This window comes from Vicugna pacos, chromosome 13 (assembly GCF_048564905.1).
Source record: "Vicugna pacos chromosome 13, VicPac4, whole genome shotgun sequence".
NCBI lineage: Eukaryota > Metazoa > Chordata > Mammalia > Artiodactyla > Camelidae > Vicugna > Vicugna pacos.
This window is the reverse complement of record NC_132999.1, coordinates 30,806,768-30,822,471: the sequence shown is the minus strand read 5'-3', so window position 1 is coordinate 30,822,471 and position 15,704 is coordinate 30,806,768. Positions and strand designations below refer to the sequence as shown.

General features: G+C 32.6%; 1 protein-coding gene across 3 annotated transcripts in view; it reads right to left on the bottom strand.

Moving 5' to 3' along the window:
- The window catches only part of FAF1 (Fas associated factor 1), a 378,065-nt gene that overhangs the window by 237,905 nt on the left and 124,456 nt on the right, over positions 1–15,704 (bottom strand). For all 3 annotated transcript variants that reach the window (XM_031684245.2, XM_006200466.4, XM_072974476.1), the window contains 2 exons: positions 9,175–9,266; positions 8,453–8,544 (listed from right to left, as the gene is read on the bottom strand). In XM_031684245.2, coding sequence (XP_031540105.1) covers positions 8,453–8,544; positions 9,175–9,266 — 184 coding nt within the window. The remainder of the gene's footprint in view (positions 1–8,452; positions 8,545–9,174; positions 9,267–15,704) is intronic.

Genomic DNA, 15,704 nt, shown 5'->3' with positions numbered 1-15,704 from the left:
AGGTAGCAGTCCTTCTGGAAGAGTCTATGTATGACTGGAATAATCTATTCCATGAAGATTTGATAAGATTTCTTTAGGGAAATTCTCTGGAGTGGGGGAGGGGGAAGGAGTGGCATATGAAAATTTTGACAACAAATTCAATTTCTTTAGTGGTTATTACTTTTTTCAGGTTATCTATTTCTTGTATTCATTTTAGTACTTGGTATTTTATACAAAATTCTCTATTTCAACTAAGTTTCAGATTTTATCGCCATAAAGATATGCTTATTTTATTACTATTCATGTATATTTATTTTTGTTTTAAAATAATTTATTAAGTTGTTTAGTATTACTTTACTTAATAATTTTTATTAATTAAAAAATCTCTTCTGAATCTGTAGTTGTCCCCTTTCTCATACCTAATAATTTGTGCTTACTCTCATTTTCTCTTGGTTTGATTTTTCAAGCAGTTATTACTTGTTAATTACATCTATCATTAATTACTTTCTTTCCTTCTATTTTCTTCAAACTTACTCTATTGTTATTTCTCTATTTTTTCTTTTTAAAAAATTTTTAATTTAATTTTTTAAAACATTTTTTATTGAGTTATAGTCATTTTACAATGTTGTGTCAAATTCCAGTGCAGAGCACAATTTTTCAGTTATACATGAACATACATATATTCATTGTCACATTTTTTTCGCTGTGAGCTACCACAAGATCTTGTATATATTTCCAATTTCTCTATTTTCTTAAGTTAAATATACAATGTAATTGTTTTCTCCCCATCTTTCTTGTCTTCTAATTAATGTTATAAATATTATAAATTTCCCTCTAAATACCACTTTTGCTATATTCAAAATTTTAGTATCTAGCACTCTTTCTTATGTTCACTTCTAAATAGCTAGTGGTTGCTATTATGATTTCATTTTTACCCATAAATTATTTTGAAGTAAATTATTTATAGTATCCAAATGTATGGAGTATCTCAGAGATATCTTTTTATATTACTTCACTTCTAATTTTATTGCATAATGGTCAGAAAAATGTGGTTAGTATGATAGTGATTCTTTGATACTGGCTTTGTGTTCTAATACATGATAAATTTTCGTATGTATTCCATTTGGCTTAATTTGGTTATTCAAATCTTATAGAGCCTGTAAAGATGAATCACTCAATTAATTATTTTTTTAGCATTTTTTATTGATTTATAATCATTTTACAAATTCCAGTGTAGAGCACAATTTTTCAGTTATACATGAACATATATATATTCATCGTCACATTTTTTTCTCTGTGAGCTATCATACGATCTTGTGTATATTTCCCTGTGCTATACAGTATAATCTTGTTTATCTATTCTACAATTCTGAAATCCTGTCTATCCCTTCCCACCCTCTGCCCCCTTGGCAACCACAAGTTTGTATTCTATGTCTATGAGTCTGTTTCTGTTTTGTATTTATGCTTTGTTTGTTTGTTTTTGATTTTTTTTTTAGACTCCACATATGAGCAATCTCATATGGTATTTTTCTTTCTCTTTCTGGCTTACTTCACTTACAATGACATTCTCCAGGAGCATCCATGTTGCTGCAAATGGCGTTGTGTTGTCGGTTTTTATGGCTAAGTAGTATTTCATTGTATAAATATACCACAAAACTTCTTTATCCAGTCATCCGTTGACGGACATTTAGGCTATCCCCATGTCTTGGCTATTGTAAATAGTGCTGCTATGAACATTGGGGTGCAGGTGTCATCCTGAAGTAGGGTTCCTTCTGGATGTAAGCCCAGGAGCAGGACTCCTGGGTCATATGGTAAGTCTATTCCTAGTCTTTTGAGGAATCTCCATACTGTTTTCCACAGTGGCTGCACCAAACTGCATTCCCACCAGCAGTGTAGGAGGGTTCCCCTTTCTCCACAGCCTCTCCAGCATTTGTCATTTGTGGTAATTCATTAGTTTCTGAAAAATGTTTGTATATGATTGTAGTTGAACTATTTCTCCCTGTAATTCCATCGGTTTTTGCTGATTTGTGCCCACAGGTTCACAATTGTTATTATCTTCTTGATAAGCTGTTCCTCAATATTATTTGCCTTAAATTCAATTTTACGTAATATTAGTATTGCTAGACCACATTTTACAAATTAATATTTGGCTGGAGTATCTCAAATATCACTTTCTGTACCCTTTATTTTCTCTATTTTGTGTAATTTCTTTAAGGGATAGTTCTCTGGTAAACAACATGTAATTGACTATTCTTATTTCTTCTGGAAGTATGCAGGTTATTCTTCTTTAGCATTTATCCCCTTTAATTATGACATTTATACCTAAGTTTGTGGGGTTTTTTCCTAATAGACTAATTTAATCAGTACCTCTAGCTTTTTTCAAATAAGAACCTAAACAAATTCCCAATAACTACTCTCTCTGTCATCACCTAATCCAACTCAGATTCCCTATCTGCAAAATGTAGGTAATAACACCTATTTATATTTTACTGTGAAGACTTAGCAATATCTTATATATATATATATATATATATATAAAGCCTGTCTTCATAAATGATCACTGTTGTGTCATTGTCATTTACCAAATACTTTAATTTCATGCTTAACATCCTTATTCTTGTAACTATTACCTACCTTCTACCTCAGTATTACCTATAATTTGCACTTTGTCATCAACTATTACTAAAACACCTCTGAAACTCAGAACCCAGAAATGTTCTCCATTTGCTCCAATCTTCAATTCTTCTATCTTTTCTACTATTTCTAAACCTACTAGTTAACTTCATTTCAAAATTCCTGGGCTCCACCTACCTCTCTGCTATGGACTGAACGGCATCCCCTATCCCAGGAATTCTTATGTTGAAGTCCTAATCCCCAGTATGACTGTATTTGGAGACAGTCTTCAGGAAGTTAATTAAGATTAACTGAAGTCATAAGAACGGGGCCCTAATCCAATAGGATTGGTGTCTTTATAAGAAAAGGAAGAGAGACCAGGGCACTCTAGCACTTGATTGTGCTTGCACAGCACCTTCTCTCCCTCCCTCCTGCTTCCCCCTTTTTTTCTCTCTCTCTCCCTAACTCTCTCCCAGATCTTCTCTTTCTGACACATGAGGACACAATGAGAAGGTAGCTGTCTGCAAGCCAGGAAGAGAGCTCTCACCAGAAAGCAAACTTCACCAGAACTTTGATCTTGGACTGTCCAGTCTCAAGAACTATGAGAAATAAATGTCTGTTTTTCAAGCCCCCAGTATATGACATTTTGTTGTTGCCACTCAAGCTAAGATAATCCCACATCCTTTTTGGCAACCAGCTCTTTTTGGTTTCACTTTTTCAAATTTGTCCTATTTGCTGTCTTCTCCTCCTCATACTTCTAATAATTCTCCAGTCTCTTGACCTTACTCCCCACTAAACTCCTCATTCCCTTCACACTTGAATTTTCTGAATATAAGAGTAACTCCAAGTCCTCATTTTTCACTTATCCTTTAAAATCTACTACAACCTGCTTTTCTCATTTTTCTACCAAAAATGATCTCAATAAATTCATCAATTATTTATATGTCAAACTCAATGGCCCTACTTGGAATACACTATAGTATTTTATACCATTGTACATTTAAGACAAAAACATAGGCAGTAGTACAGATTTCTCAGGACTGTCTCAGTTCTAGACACATCATTGAATTACATACAGGACACATACCAGTGAAAAGCTCCACTGGCAACTAGGACATATGTGTTTATAAATAGAGATCTGTCATCTATACATATTTGGAAATTGAAGGTTTGAGAGTAGATGTCAGAGAGAAGGTACAGTAAGAGGGACTGCTGAAAACAGAACTCTGGGGAACATCAGCCTATATAGAGCAGATGAAGAAAAGAGGAGCTTACTGGGTGGTAGACAGAACATCAAAGAAGAGTGCTGGAAATTTTCTACAAAGAGATGAATTAAGAAAAAGCCCAATACCTACCTTTAATGAGTCAATTATAAGCTATTAGAGGACAGAGCTTATTTTTATCTAGTAGGTAATCAATAAATCTTCTGTGGATTGAATCTTTCCTATAGTAGTATGAAACAGGTATAATTAACAGTCCTTCCTCCCTCCTAATTTTACTGTGGTTTACAGTATAATCTGAAGTTGTGCTGTATCACCTTTCAATTAATTAGTGAAATCTGATTTATTTATAAAGGTTTTTAAATTCTTTCCAACTCTTATAAAGATTATTCTTAAATTTTCAAAAAGCCTGATACTCTGTTTTCTGAAAAACACAATTTATTTTAAAATAATTTTAAATATAATTCTGTTATGGACATTTCTATTGTAATTTTGCTGCTCTTAGGCTTTAAAAAGAATTGTAAATACAAAATAAGACTCAATTGCCAGGCACCCCCTAGTGGCAGTAAAATTAAGTTAAGAAAAAAAAATTTTATAGGACTTGGTATAAGATATAGCTCTCACTAAACCCTGAGAATGAAATGGTTTATCAATAAACAACTTAAGAGAATAATATTTTATATCTACGTTTTACTAAAAGATTAATAGTATACTATAACTAAAAGTTCATTCACACACTGAAATTTCATTAATATTCTTGAGAAGAATTATAGTAAATAAAATAATGTGTATAAAAGCTCTTCAAAAAGTATACAATGACAAACTACAAGATTTTTCTTTTTAAAATCTCCTTCCAGGGAACAGCTTCCAAAAAAGAAGGCATCTTTGGAATAAAACTTTGTATATTTCTGTCAAGAATGTGAAAGCTGTAGTAGATAGTCAGATGGAGACTTTAGTATCAGAAGTATTTACTGATGACCTTGAACAGTTCACAAAACTCTTCTAAACGCCTCAATTTCCTCATTTACAAAACAGACATATCAAAGTCAACCTGTATTCTTGCAGAGTTGTTAGAAGAATCAAGTGAGAGTTGAATGAAAAAAATTATTACTGGTATTTATTAGCACAAATAAATGATTTTAATTACTATGTTTGGTAATTTGTGCTTTCAAATATAATGTACCACTCCTGCTTACTGAATTTTTGCAAATACTGTGGCAACTAAAAACAATGCTTCCTATTTTATAAATGAAAAATTTAAGGCTCTAGCTGAGCTGAGACTGAGATCCAGGGTTTTTCTCATTTGACCTTGATATCTTTTTATGGAGAAATAGACTATAATCATATTATTTTCCTGATTTGGTTACAATAAATTTTGTTTAGGAGTGACAGTATAACACCATTGCTATCCAGTCCACTGAAAGAAGACTGATACTCTGTAAAGAAAGAACCTAATATTTGCCGAAGCATTGGAATTGGAATGGTGGAATCCAGCAGCAGGACCATGTCATAGTTCTGCACTGCAATTAACTACCAGGTAGTTTATTTTCCAACTCCCCTCCATCTTCCAACATCCACTAACTCATGTCAGAGAAATAAAACAATAAAGCCAATTAAATATCAAGCTAACCACCTAAATAAAATATACCTTTAAAAAACCCTAAGTCTGAGATGAAACGGATGGGGGTAGGGTAATATGTACATAAACTTTCCTATTTTCCTCTACCAATTTCAGAGCTCTTGTATTCATTTGCCAATTCTCAAATATAACACTAAGAATAAAAATAACCTTTTATTTTCTCCTTTTTAGATTATAAATTAGGTTACAAATTACAAGTAAGATTTCTATGCATCCACCAATTATAACAAAACTTGGCAAAAAAAATCAATTTGATTCATTATGGAGTTCTGTGAAAAGCAATTTTATTGGTCTACCGTATTTGACAACATGATGTGCGATAAAATTCAACAGGAAATTACTTTTGGATCCCACTATATAGTTATGATGTCAAAAAATTATTTGTATTTGATAAAACACAAAATGAATACCACAGGTTAAAATAATTATTACCATTAGCTTTTAAGGTTCTGTATGGATTTTGTTTTTACAAATTGTTCCCAATGAAATCAGCATTTAAGATACACATCACACCAAAAAAAGATACCTTAGATTAATACACATAAATATACCTTGGTTTTTGAGTTAGATTTTAATAAAATGTATATTAATTTAACTTTTTTATTAGCAGGAGCCTCAAATTGCCCCTCCTTCCACCACCCAGATACGCTGTGCTTTGTGTCTTTTATTTGGCTTTGAATTTTTCTTTCTTATTTTTACAACACAGGAAAAAGCATCATTATAAGTTAGTAAAAATCCATAAAGCCAACTAGGGAAGACTACTTTAGTGCTACATAAAGTACTTACTCTCCAGTAAACACTGCATTTCAGAAGCACTGTAGGTCCCTGCCTGCCTAGGGACTGAGCAATTGGCAATCAAACTAAGGTCAGCCACAAGGCAATGAAGAACCCTTCTATTAGCCCAGGGAGATATTTTGATAAATCCATTTAATCATGCTACTGGAAAGTCATAGATTATAACCAATGATATCTCTTATCTACTTATAATTATGTGGATTACATACTGAATGACAGTGATTACACTCTGTTAACCAATCTACAAAATAATGTTCTGCCTGAGTAGACACAGGACCCATATCTATAATGTCATCTGATATTTATATTAACATTACTAGAAACACGAAGACTACAAGTACTACTTGGCTGTTTGTAACAGTACACTCATTCAACTTCCCATTAATATATGATCTGAACATAGAAGATAAAGAGCAACTTAAGAAATCTTTAAATTCTCAACCTAAAACAAACCACTAACAGACTATCAGATACATTTATATTAGATTTAACTTTTTTCAGTTCAGTGATTTCTACTTTGGTAAAGCCAAATTTCTTTTTCTTTTTGCTACTATCCACCTATGGTGGTATGACTGATAATAAGGAATATACCTTTGGTCTTATTCCTCATATAGAGCTTCTAAAATTCTTGAAATTTTCTAAATGATAAGATTGATAAAGGTAAAAGAAGGGAGGAGTCCCTTTCAAACACAATAAGGTTTATTAAAGAGATGATATTTAGAAAACTCCTCTGATTAGGGGCTGGCTACCAGGGGATTACAGAGCTGGAATTTTCAGTCTCCCAACCCCCACCACCTCTGGGGAGGAGACAGGAACTGGAGGTTGAGCTAATTACTAACCGCTGATGATTTAATCAATCATGCCTTTGTGGTGGGCCTCTATAAAAAATCCTAGCTGAAGAGCTCTGGACAGCTTCCAGGTTGGTAAACAAGAATGCATCTATGTGCTGGGAGGGTTGCACAGCCCAAACATTACAGGCACTCCTGTGCTCAGGACCTTTTCAGATCTCATCCTATATATCCCTTCATCTGAGGCTGTTCATTCATAGCCTTTAAAAGGTACTTTATAATAAATTGGTAATAGTAAGTGGAGTACTTTTCTGAGTTTTGTGAGCCATTTTTACAAATTATCAAACCAAGAAAGGGGTTGTAGGAACCTCCAATTTATAGCCAGTTAGTCAGAAGCACAAGTAACGCAGACTTGCAATTAGGTCTGACGTGGGTGGAGTCTTGTGGGATTGAGCCCTGAACCTGTAGAATCTAGTGCTATCTCCAGGTAGGTAGTATCAGAATACATTTAAATTGTAGAACATCCAGCTGGTGTTGAAGAATTGCCTGGTGTGTGTGTTTGGGGATGGGGGTTGGGGTGGGGGAGTGTCCTATATTTGGTGACCAGAAGCATTCTACGGGTAGTGTAGTAAAGAAAAACAGGACTTTTTTCCTTCCACTACATAATAATAAAAAATGTATTTGGTAGGTGGTGGGGGAATAGTCGGACAATATTCAAAGTTTAGGGACACCAAGTTGTATTAAAAAAAAGAAGAAGAAGTGCAAAAAACTGAAAATCTAAGAATAACTTAAACATAGTTCTGGAATGATACTGTCTTCATAAAAATTTTTACTCTATCCCTGGCATAATAATTCACTTTAGATCAGGTTGCTTCATCAAGCAATAATAATGTAACATATAATTAAATACTAAAATCATTTGATTGTTCTATAAATGTAATGAGTTTCACTGTGAAAACTGAGAAAAGAATAAGACCCTCTGTTCCAAATAGAGAGAAAATCTTTATAAAAATTTTCTATCAGCGTTTTTCAAGCTGTATTCTGCAGAGCCCAATGAATTTTCCTCAAAGATGCCTTCGTTAGCCATGGGAGAACTTAGAGCTCCAGTAACTCATTCTCTTCCCTCCAACTCCAGTTCCTCCCCTTCAAACAGAGAAGTGCCATTTTTGACTATTTTTTACATAATAGAGTTTTGCTAAAGCTTTTCTCTGCAAAAAGATTCCATCACTAAAATTAAACAAACTATCCAAACCAAGTATTTTGAAAGTTTATACAGTCAACAGCTGTTGGTAAGTTAAAGCTTCAGCAAGATTTTGATTTGATTTGATTTGATTTGATTTTGATACTTATATACAGCTTGAAGCAACTTAACAATCAAACTTTTCATTTCAGATTCCTAGGAAAAGTAAACACCTTACCCAGCATGACTAGATGATGAGGGTGGTGGCAAGTCTGGTGTAAGGACATAAAGACTGTTGTTTTTTGGCAAATGTAGTGATTTTAAGACCGTCTGGAAAAGAAAAAAATAACAAACAAAAAATGACTATTGATTGTGATTATTAACTTTTCCCCTATAGTTCTTGGAAAACTGTCAACATTGTAGTTTGATTTTTCATCTTTTGACAATTTTCTAAATAGGGTAGTACCCTACTGTGCACCTGGCCCTATCCAAGTAAACAAAGAAATATTCTTTTCATTTAAATTTTCCAAGTTAAAAAATTTCCTACTATTTTCTTTATTCCATAATTAATACTTAGCATAAATGTATATACTGTGTATGACTTCTTTCAGGCCAATAAGTAATTGTTAGTAAATTATTATTCCAAGGTACTTACTGACATTATATGGGATTTGAGAAAAAGGTAAAAATTCTCAAAAAAGAACGCCAAATTAACTCCTATAAAATGGTTAGAATGTCATATAGTGTTTTCACTGATATACTTAAGTCTTTTAGAACTGTTTCTGGTTTACTATGAAAATGTTTTAGCTTGAAAAACATTGCTGATTCCTTAAATTAAGCTACTATTATCAAATCAACATTTGCCATATGTAACAACATTAATAAAAACCAATTTTACACATCATTTAGTCAGTTGCATAATGTAATTTTCTTTTATTTCTAGGCAGTTATGAAACTCACACTGTCTTCCACATCTCCAGTCTTCCAGCCTTTTAACAGCATTTTAGACACAGGTATCTGAAGTTCGTTTTCTAGAATCTGTTTAATTTCTCCTGTACAAATAAGAAGAGACCAGATATTACTAACAAAATAATGTAATCAATATTTGTTCATATCCAAAGCTAGCATTAATATTAGGCATATGGTCCAAGTCAATAACATTTGTCTGATGAATGAATATGAAAAATTTCAGTAGTCCACACTTCAAATCTTGATCATACAATACCTTGCTCCTTTGAAGAACTCAAGTTTAAAGATTATTATAAAAGACTCCACAATTAAGTAAGTAGCTTTTTAAAAAGAAACAGATATCAGTGATTGGGGGTTTGAATAGAAACAATCTATTTTAAACCAATCAGCTGGCAATATCAATATGAGCTCAGGATGTGGGAGGAGTAGTCAGTAAAGTACAAAACTTGAATTATAGTATAGGAAAACCAGATTGTGGAACGAAGATTTGGGCTGAAGTCTTACCTTGAAGAAACCAAATAACCCATCTATTCTTAGTTTTTACATCTATAAAATGGGGGATAATATTGCCTTTTTATTGACCTCTATCTAGGGTCCAAGGATGAAAGGAGATAGCAACCATGAGAGCAGTTCAAAAAAGTAAACGCCAATGTATATAATCCACAAGACAATTTAAACTGTGTTAGAGAGAAAAGTAACAGAATTTCAGAAAAATAAATTATGTTGGGTCAAGTAGGCAGAGATAGCCTTTGTGAGACAGATGAGAGTTAAACCCAGATTGAAATACAGCTGGATTTAAACCAGGCTTGAAGTATAGTTGAGTTGTGAAGGAGAGCCAAATCAAAGACAAGGCTATCCTATTCAATGACGACAAAAGACAAAAACGGAAAAATAAAAATTATGCTAATGAGAAACAATGAGGAATCACAATTTTCCCAGTACTCCACAAACTGCCTTTCAGGAATCAGGTCTACTTATAAATTAATCAGCTAATTTCTGGCACTACAGTATGTTACACAGATCATTTAATTAGAATGTATAAATATCTCATATCTGTTTTCATTAGGATGGTGTTGGTCTATAATTTTAGATTAACACATAATTCAATTCCATTTATAATGAGTAAATGATTGAACATTGCAGAAAATGATTATACTATACATCAAAAGAAGAAACATAATTCCATGCTGATAAAGCAAAAGAGAGAGGATGGAGCTTATGCTACACAAGTTCTATGGAAGCACAGCTGCCTAATAGGCAATGCTACAATCAAACCTTTCATGGCCTTAGTGACTTTTTTTTTTAACTTTCCTAAAGAAAATTCCTATCTGGGCACTTTGAATAGTGACTAAACATCCTAAAGAGAATTCTGAGTCAACATTATATTTTAGAAGCACAAACAATTTATCAACTTTGGACTTCAAAAATATCACTGCAGACAAAACTGTTCTGTTTATGAAAATGGGAGAACAGTGGGCCACACCTCTTATACCAAATACATATAAACAGTTCCTTTTCATTTGTGGCTAAGGTTGCTATTTCCTGACTGCATCCATCTGAAACTGGCCTTATGCTCTTACAAGTCTCCCCAGTGCTTTCCTCTTAGAAATCTATCTTCACCTGACACCTCCTGCTCAGACTCTTGGAGACACTCTTAGCATTCACAACATGAAAGAAGCTTCTTAAAGGAAAATCAAGAAGAGATTTTAAGTTAAAGCCATAGTTTTCTTTGCAGCAAGCTTGGGCAGCATATAAAACAAAAAATGTTTTGTTCCACAGGTAGAAAATAATAGAAAACAAACCCAGAGCCATGGTAGCAATCTGAGTTCCTCATATGTAAAATAATATTCTCTGTTGGTCTCAATTTCTTCTTTTGTAAAGTGGGAATGGTAACTATAGTACCAACACTTCATTGAGTTGCTGTATTAAATGACATGAAATGGAAAATACTTTGTATTAGTATGTGTCCAATACATATAAGGGACTCAAAAAATACTGGTAATTCTAAGTTGTATTAATTAAGGTAACATACACATCAGTGTTCAGCATAGTATCCAGCCAGTATAGGTTAATAAATAGTAGTTGTTGTTTCAAGGATATCCAAAATTATTTAGGACAGTGAAGAACTAGAATGCAGCAAGTTTCAGAGCAAGTTTTCATATCTTGGTCCACCTGATTCCAAAGATCTTAACACAAGATGTCACTGTCACTACAGTACCTCTGAATGTTACTTGGAAAATTGTGAGGATATGCAGATGTCATCAAGAACAGTCCACTGACTTTGCAAACCATATATCTGACAAGGGTTTAATATCCAAAATACATAAAGAATTCATATAACTCAAGAGCAAAAAGACTCCCCAAATAATCCAACTAAAAATCGACAAACGACTTGATTAGGCATTTTTCCAAAGAAAATATAAAAATGACCAATAGCTACATGAAAAGATGCTCAATATCACTAATCATTAGGGAAATGCAAACCAAAAATCACAGTGAGGTATCATCTCATGCCTGTTAGGATGGTTATCATCAAAATGACAAGAGATAACAAATGCCAGCGAGGATATGGAGAAAAAGGAACCCTGGTAGGACTGTAAACTGGTACAGCCACTCCAGAAACAGTATGGAGGTCCCTCAAAAAATTAAAAATAGAACTATCATGTGATCCAGCAAATCTACTTCCGGGAATACAACTGAAGGAAATGAAAACACTGTATCAAAGAGATATCTGTACCCCCATGTTCATAGCAGGATTATTCACAATAGCTAAAATGTGGAAACAACCTGTGTCCACAGACAAAAGAATGGATAAAACAAGTTACAGTAGATATAAATACACATGCACCTGCACATGAACACACACACAATGGAATATTATCCAGCCATTAAAAGAAGGAAATACTGCCATTTGCAACAACATGGATGGGCCCCGAGGGCATTACACTAAGTGAAAGAAGTCAGACAGAGGAGGACAAATACAGTATATCTCTTATATGTGGAAACTTAAAACAAAACAAAACAAAACAAAACAAAACAAAAAAACCTAAGAATGGAGTTGGTAGATGGTAAAATGTATGATTAACTTTATAAAAACTGCCAAACTGTTTTTCAAAGTGATTGTATCATTATGCATTCCACTGAAGTTCCAGTTGCTCCGTATCACTACTAACGATTAGAATTTTTCTTTTTAATTTTAGCCATTCCAGTGAATGTGAAGTAGTTTCTCATTGTGGTTTCAATTTGTATTCCCTGGTGATTAATAATAACTAATGACACTGGCATCTTTTTGTGTGCATATTGGCTATTTACGTATCTACTAAAAAGTGCTGAATTGACATATTATGAATGGATCCTGCATTGCTCTCAAAATTAGGAGGGAAATACTAAATTATTTTAGTTTCATGTTCTTCAGCAATGTGTTCTACCAGCTTGACAGTTTCCTTCTATTCTTACTTTGCTGTGAGCTTAATTTTTTTTAAATTAGATGTTAAATTTTGTCAAATGCTTTTTCCTTCATCTATTGAAATGATCAGATGAATTCTTCTTATTCATTGTACTAATATAGTGAATTAAAATAATGGACTATATATAAACTGTTAAACAAGACTTGTATTGCTGGTTAAAGCCCACTTGATCATGAGGCATATTATATAATTTATTATATTGAATGAATTCAATTTACAAATATTTTGTAAAGGATTTCTGCTTCTATGGCTATAAGAAATACCAGTCTGTAGTAGTTTCATTTTTCTGTAATGTCTTTGGTTTAGCATCAGGGTTAATGCTGGTTATGTAAAGTAAATTAAGAAATATTTCCTCTTTCTCTACTTCTGAATGATTGCTAATATTTCTTCCTTAAATATCAGATAGACTTTACCAGTGAAACCATATGGGCTTGGGTTTTTTTTTGTAAGAAAGTTTTGATTGTTAATTAAATTTATATATTAGTTTCAGAACTATTTGGTTTTTTTTTTTAATTTTTTCTTCTCTCAGCTGTGGTAACTTATACCTTTAAAATAATTTTTCTAGCTTTTTAATGTTTCACGTAGCTTTTAAATTTACTGGCATAAATTTGTTGTTAATGTCACTTTATAATCCATTTAACGTCTGTAAGTACCTTTCATTTTCAATATGATTAACTTGTGTTTTCCTTCTTTTGTTCTTATTCACTATAGCAAGAGAAATCTCAATTTTATTGATCTCAAAAAACAACTTCAGGTTTTGTTCATTTTGTTAATTTTTCACTACTATTTATCCATTTTTTGCTTTATTGATTTGTGTGTTTGTGTGTGTGTAATGTTTTTTTCTTTCATACTTATTTAGCATTTGATTTGCTTTTTTCAAAAATAATTCCTAACAGCTTTATTATGATTGATATAAAATAAACTGCACACATTTACAATCTATAATTTGATAAATTTTAACAAGTATTCCAAACAGTGAAACCACCATCATAACCAAGATTATGAATTCATTCATCACCTCCTAAAAGTCTTCTTATGCCCTCTAGTAATTCCTCCATGCTATACCCACCACATTCCCAGGGAACCACTGATTCGATTTCTGTGACTATGAATTGGTTTCAGTTATACAGAATTTTAGACAAAAGGAATTTCAGAATGTACTTTCAAAATCTGGCTTCTTTCACTCAACAGAAATTGAGATTCTTCCACAGTGTTGTGTGTAACAATAATCCATTTTTTTAACTAAGTAGTATTTCATTTTATGGATATACAGCAATTAGTTTCTCCATCCACTGGTTTATGGACAGTTGGAGTTTTCTACATTTTGAGGCTTTTACAAAAAAGTTTCTATGAATAATAATGTACATGCCTTTGATAGACGTATTTCATTTCTCTTGGGTAAATACCTGAAAGGAATGACCAGTGTATTTTTAACTCTGTATGAAACAGCCAAGCTCTTCCAAAGTGGTTTCTATTGTGATGTCTTCAAGCTCACTAATCTTTTCTCCTTCAATGTCTAATCTTCTGTTAATTAGATCTGGTATGTTTTTCATCTCAGATGTCAAGGGCTTTACATCTAGACACTTGATTTCAGTTATTTTTACATTTTCAATTACTTATGATTCTAAATTTTTCTTCTCTCTTTTTGAATATAAGTATTACAGCTATAATAACTGTTTTAATGTCCTAATCTGCTAATTATAACACCTATGTCAATTCTGGGTTGTTCTTGATTGATTTCTCTCGTTATGGGTCAGGTTTTTGTGTTTCTTTGTATGTTTGGCAATTTTTATTGGATGTCAAACATTGTGAATTTTACTTTGATTGGGTGCTGAGTATTTTTTTTATCCCTGTAAGTATAACTGAGTTTTGTTCCAGGAGGCAGTTATCTAGAAATAGTTCAACACTTTTGTGCCTTGCTTTTAAGATACTGGTACACCTCAGCAGTATTTAATCTAGAGTTAATCTTGCCATTAGTGAGGCAAGAGCTCTCTGAGCACAGCTGACCCTTGAACTACACAGATATGAATATGTGGGTTGACTTAACACATTCCCTTCTTTTCACATGTACTAATAACAACAACAAAACACTTACATAGTGCTTACTATTAATAAAGAGTGGCTGAGGCATAATTAAGGCTGAGTTAAGACATGTGCTAAAAATAACATAGTTAATCTGACTTGCAAGAGTGGAGTCCAGAAACCAAGTATATAGATTCAAGACAAAAACTGGTTTGGAATATCCCAAACAACTTTTTCAGGCTCAAAATGCACTTGCTCAATGTTTTAACTCTTTCCATACTCAATCTGATTCTTTTAAACTAAAATGGTATCCACTATAATAAAAGTAGTTTTAAGAAAGTAGATTAAAAACAGGGAAGAAAAAAAAAGCAAATGGTTCAACCAGCAACAGATCTATTTTTCTGCTACATTCCAGAAATGGAGCTAAGGCTATGCTGAGTAGGCCCAGCAAAAAACAGCAGGTTTGCTGACAGCACAGGTTCAAAAAATTTATTGAACAAATAAATACATTATTGTTAGGTTAAATCCACTGCTAGCCCTTACAGACATAATAATACATAGTAATTCTTAACCTCAAGATGACATTCCTTCACACCAGATAGTATTTAATAGAAAAATCAATGCTTTAAAATAATTATTTAAATTTATTCAAAATAAGAAAACTCAGAAGGATTTTGTAATAAAATGAAACTGCAGTAATAAACAGGACACTAAAAACATTAACAGACCAATATAACTACCACTAGGTGTCACTCTGATATAAAGTTCTTGGCTATCTTTAGACTTTACTTTTACTGAGTCTTCCTAGTAATAACTTGGAAAGTGGCATATTTTATTTAGCATCTCTTTGCATTTTAATATTTATATGTATACAGAAAAATTAGTATTTATCCAGCCCAGTAAGATGGTCAATATATATAAACTATTTAACAATTATTTTTCATGTCACATAAAATTTAATGTGTATTTTTTTTAAGTTTCCTATGGTAGATAAATTAATATATATACAAACATATACATATGCTCATTTAC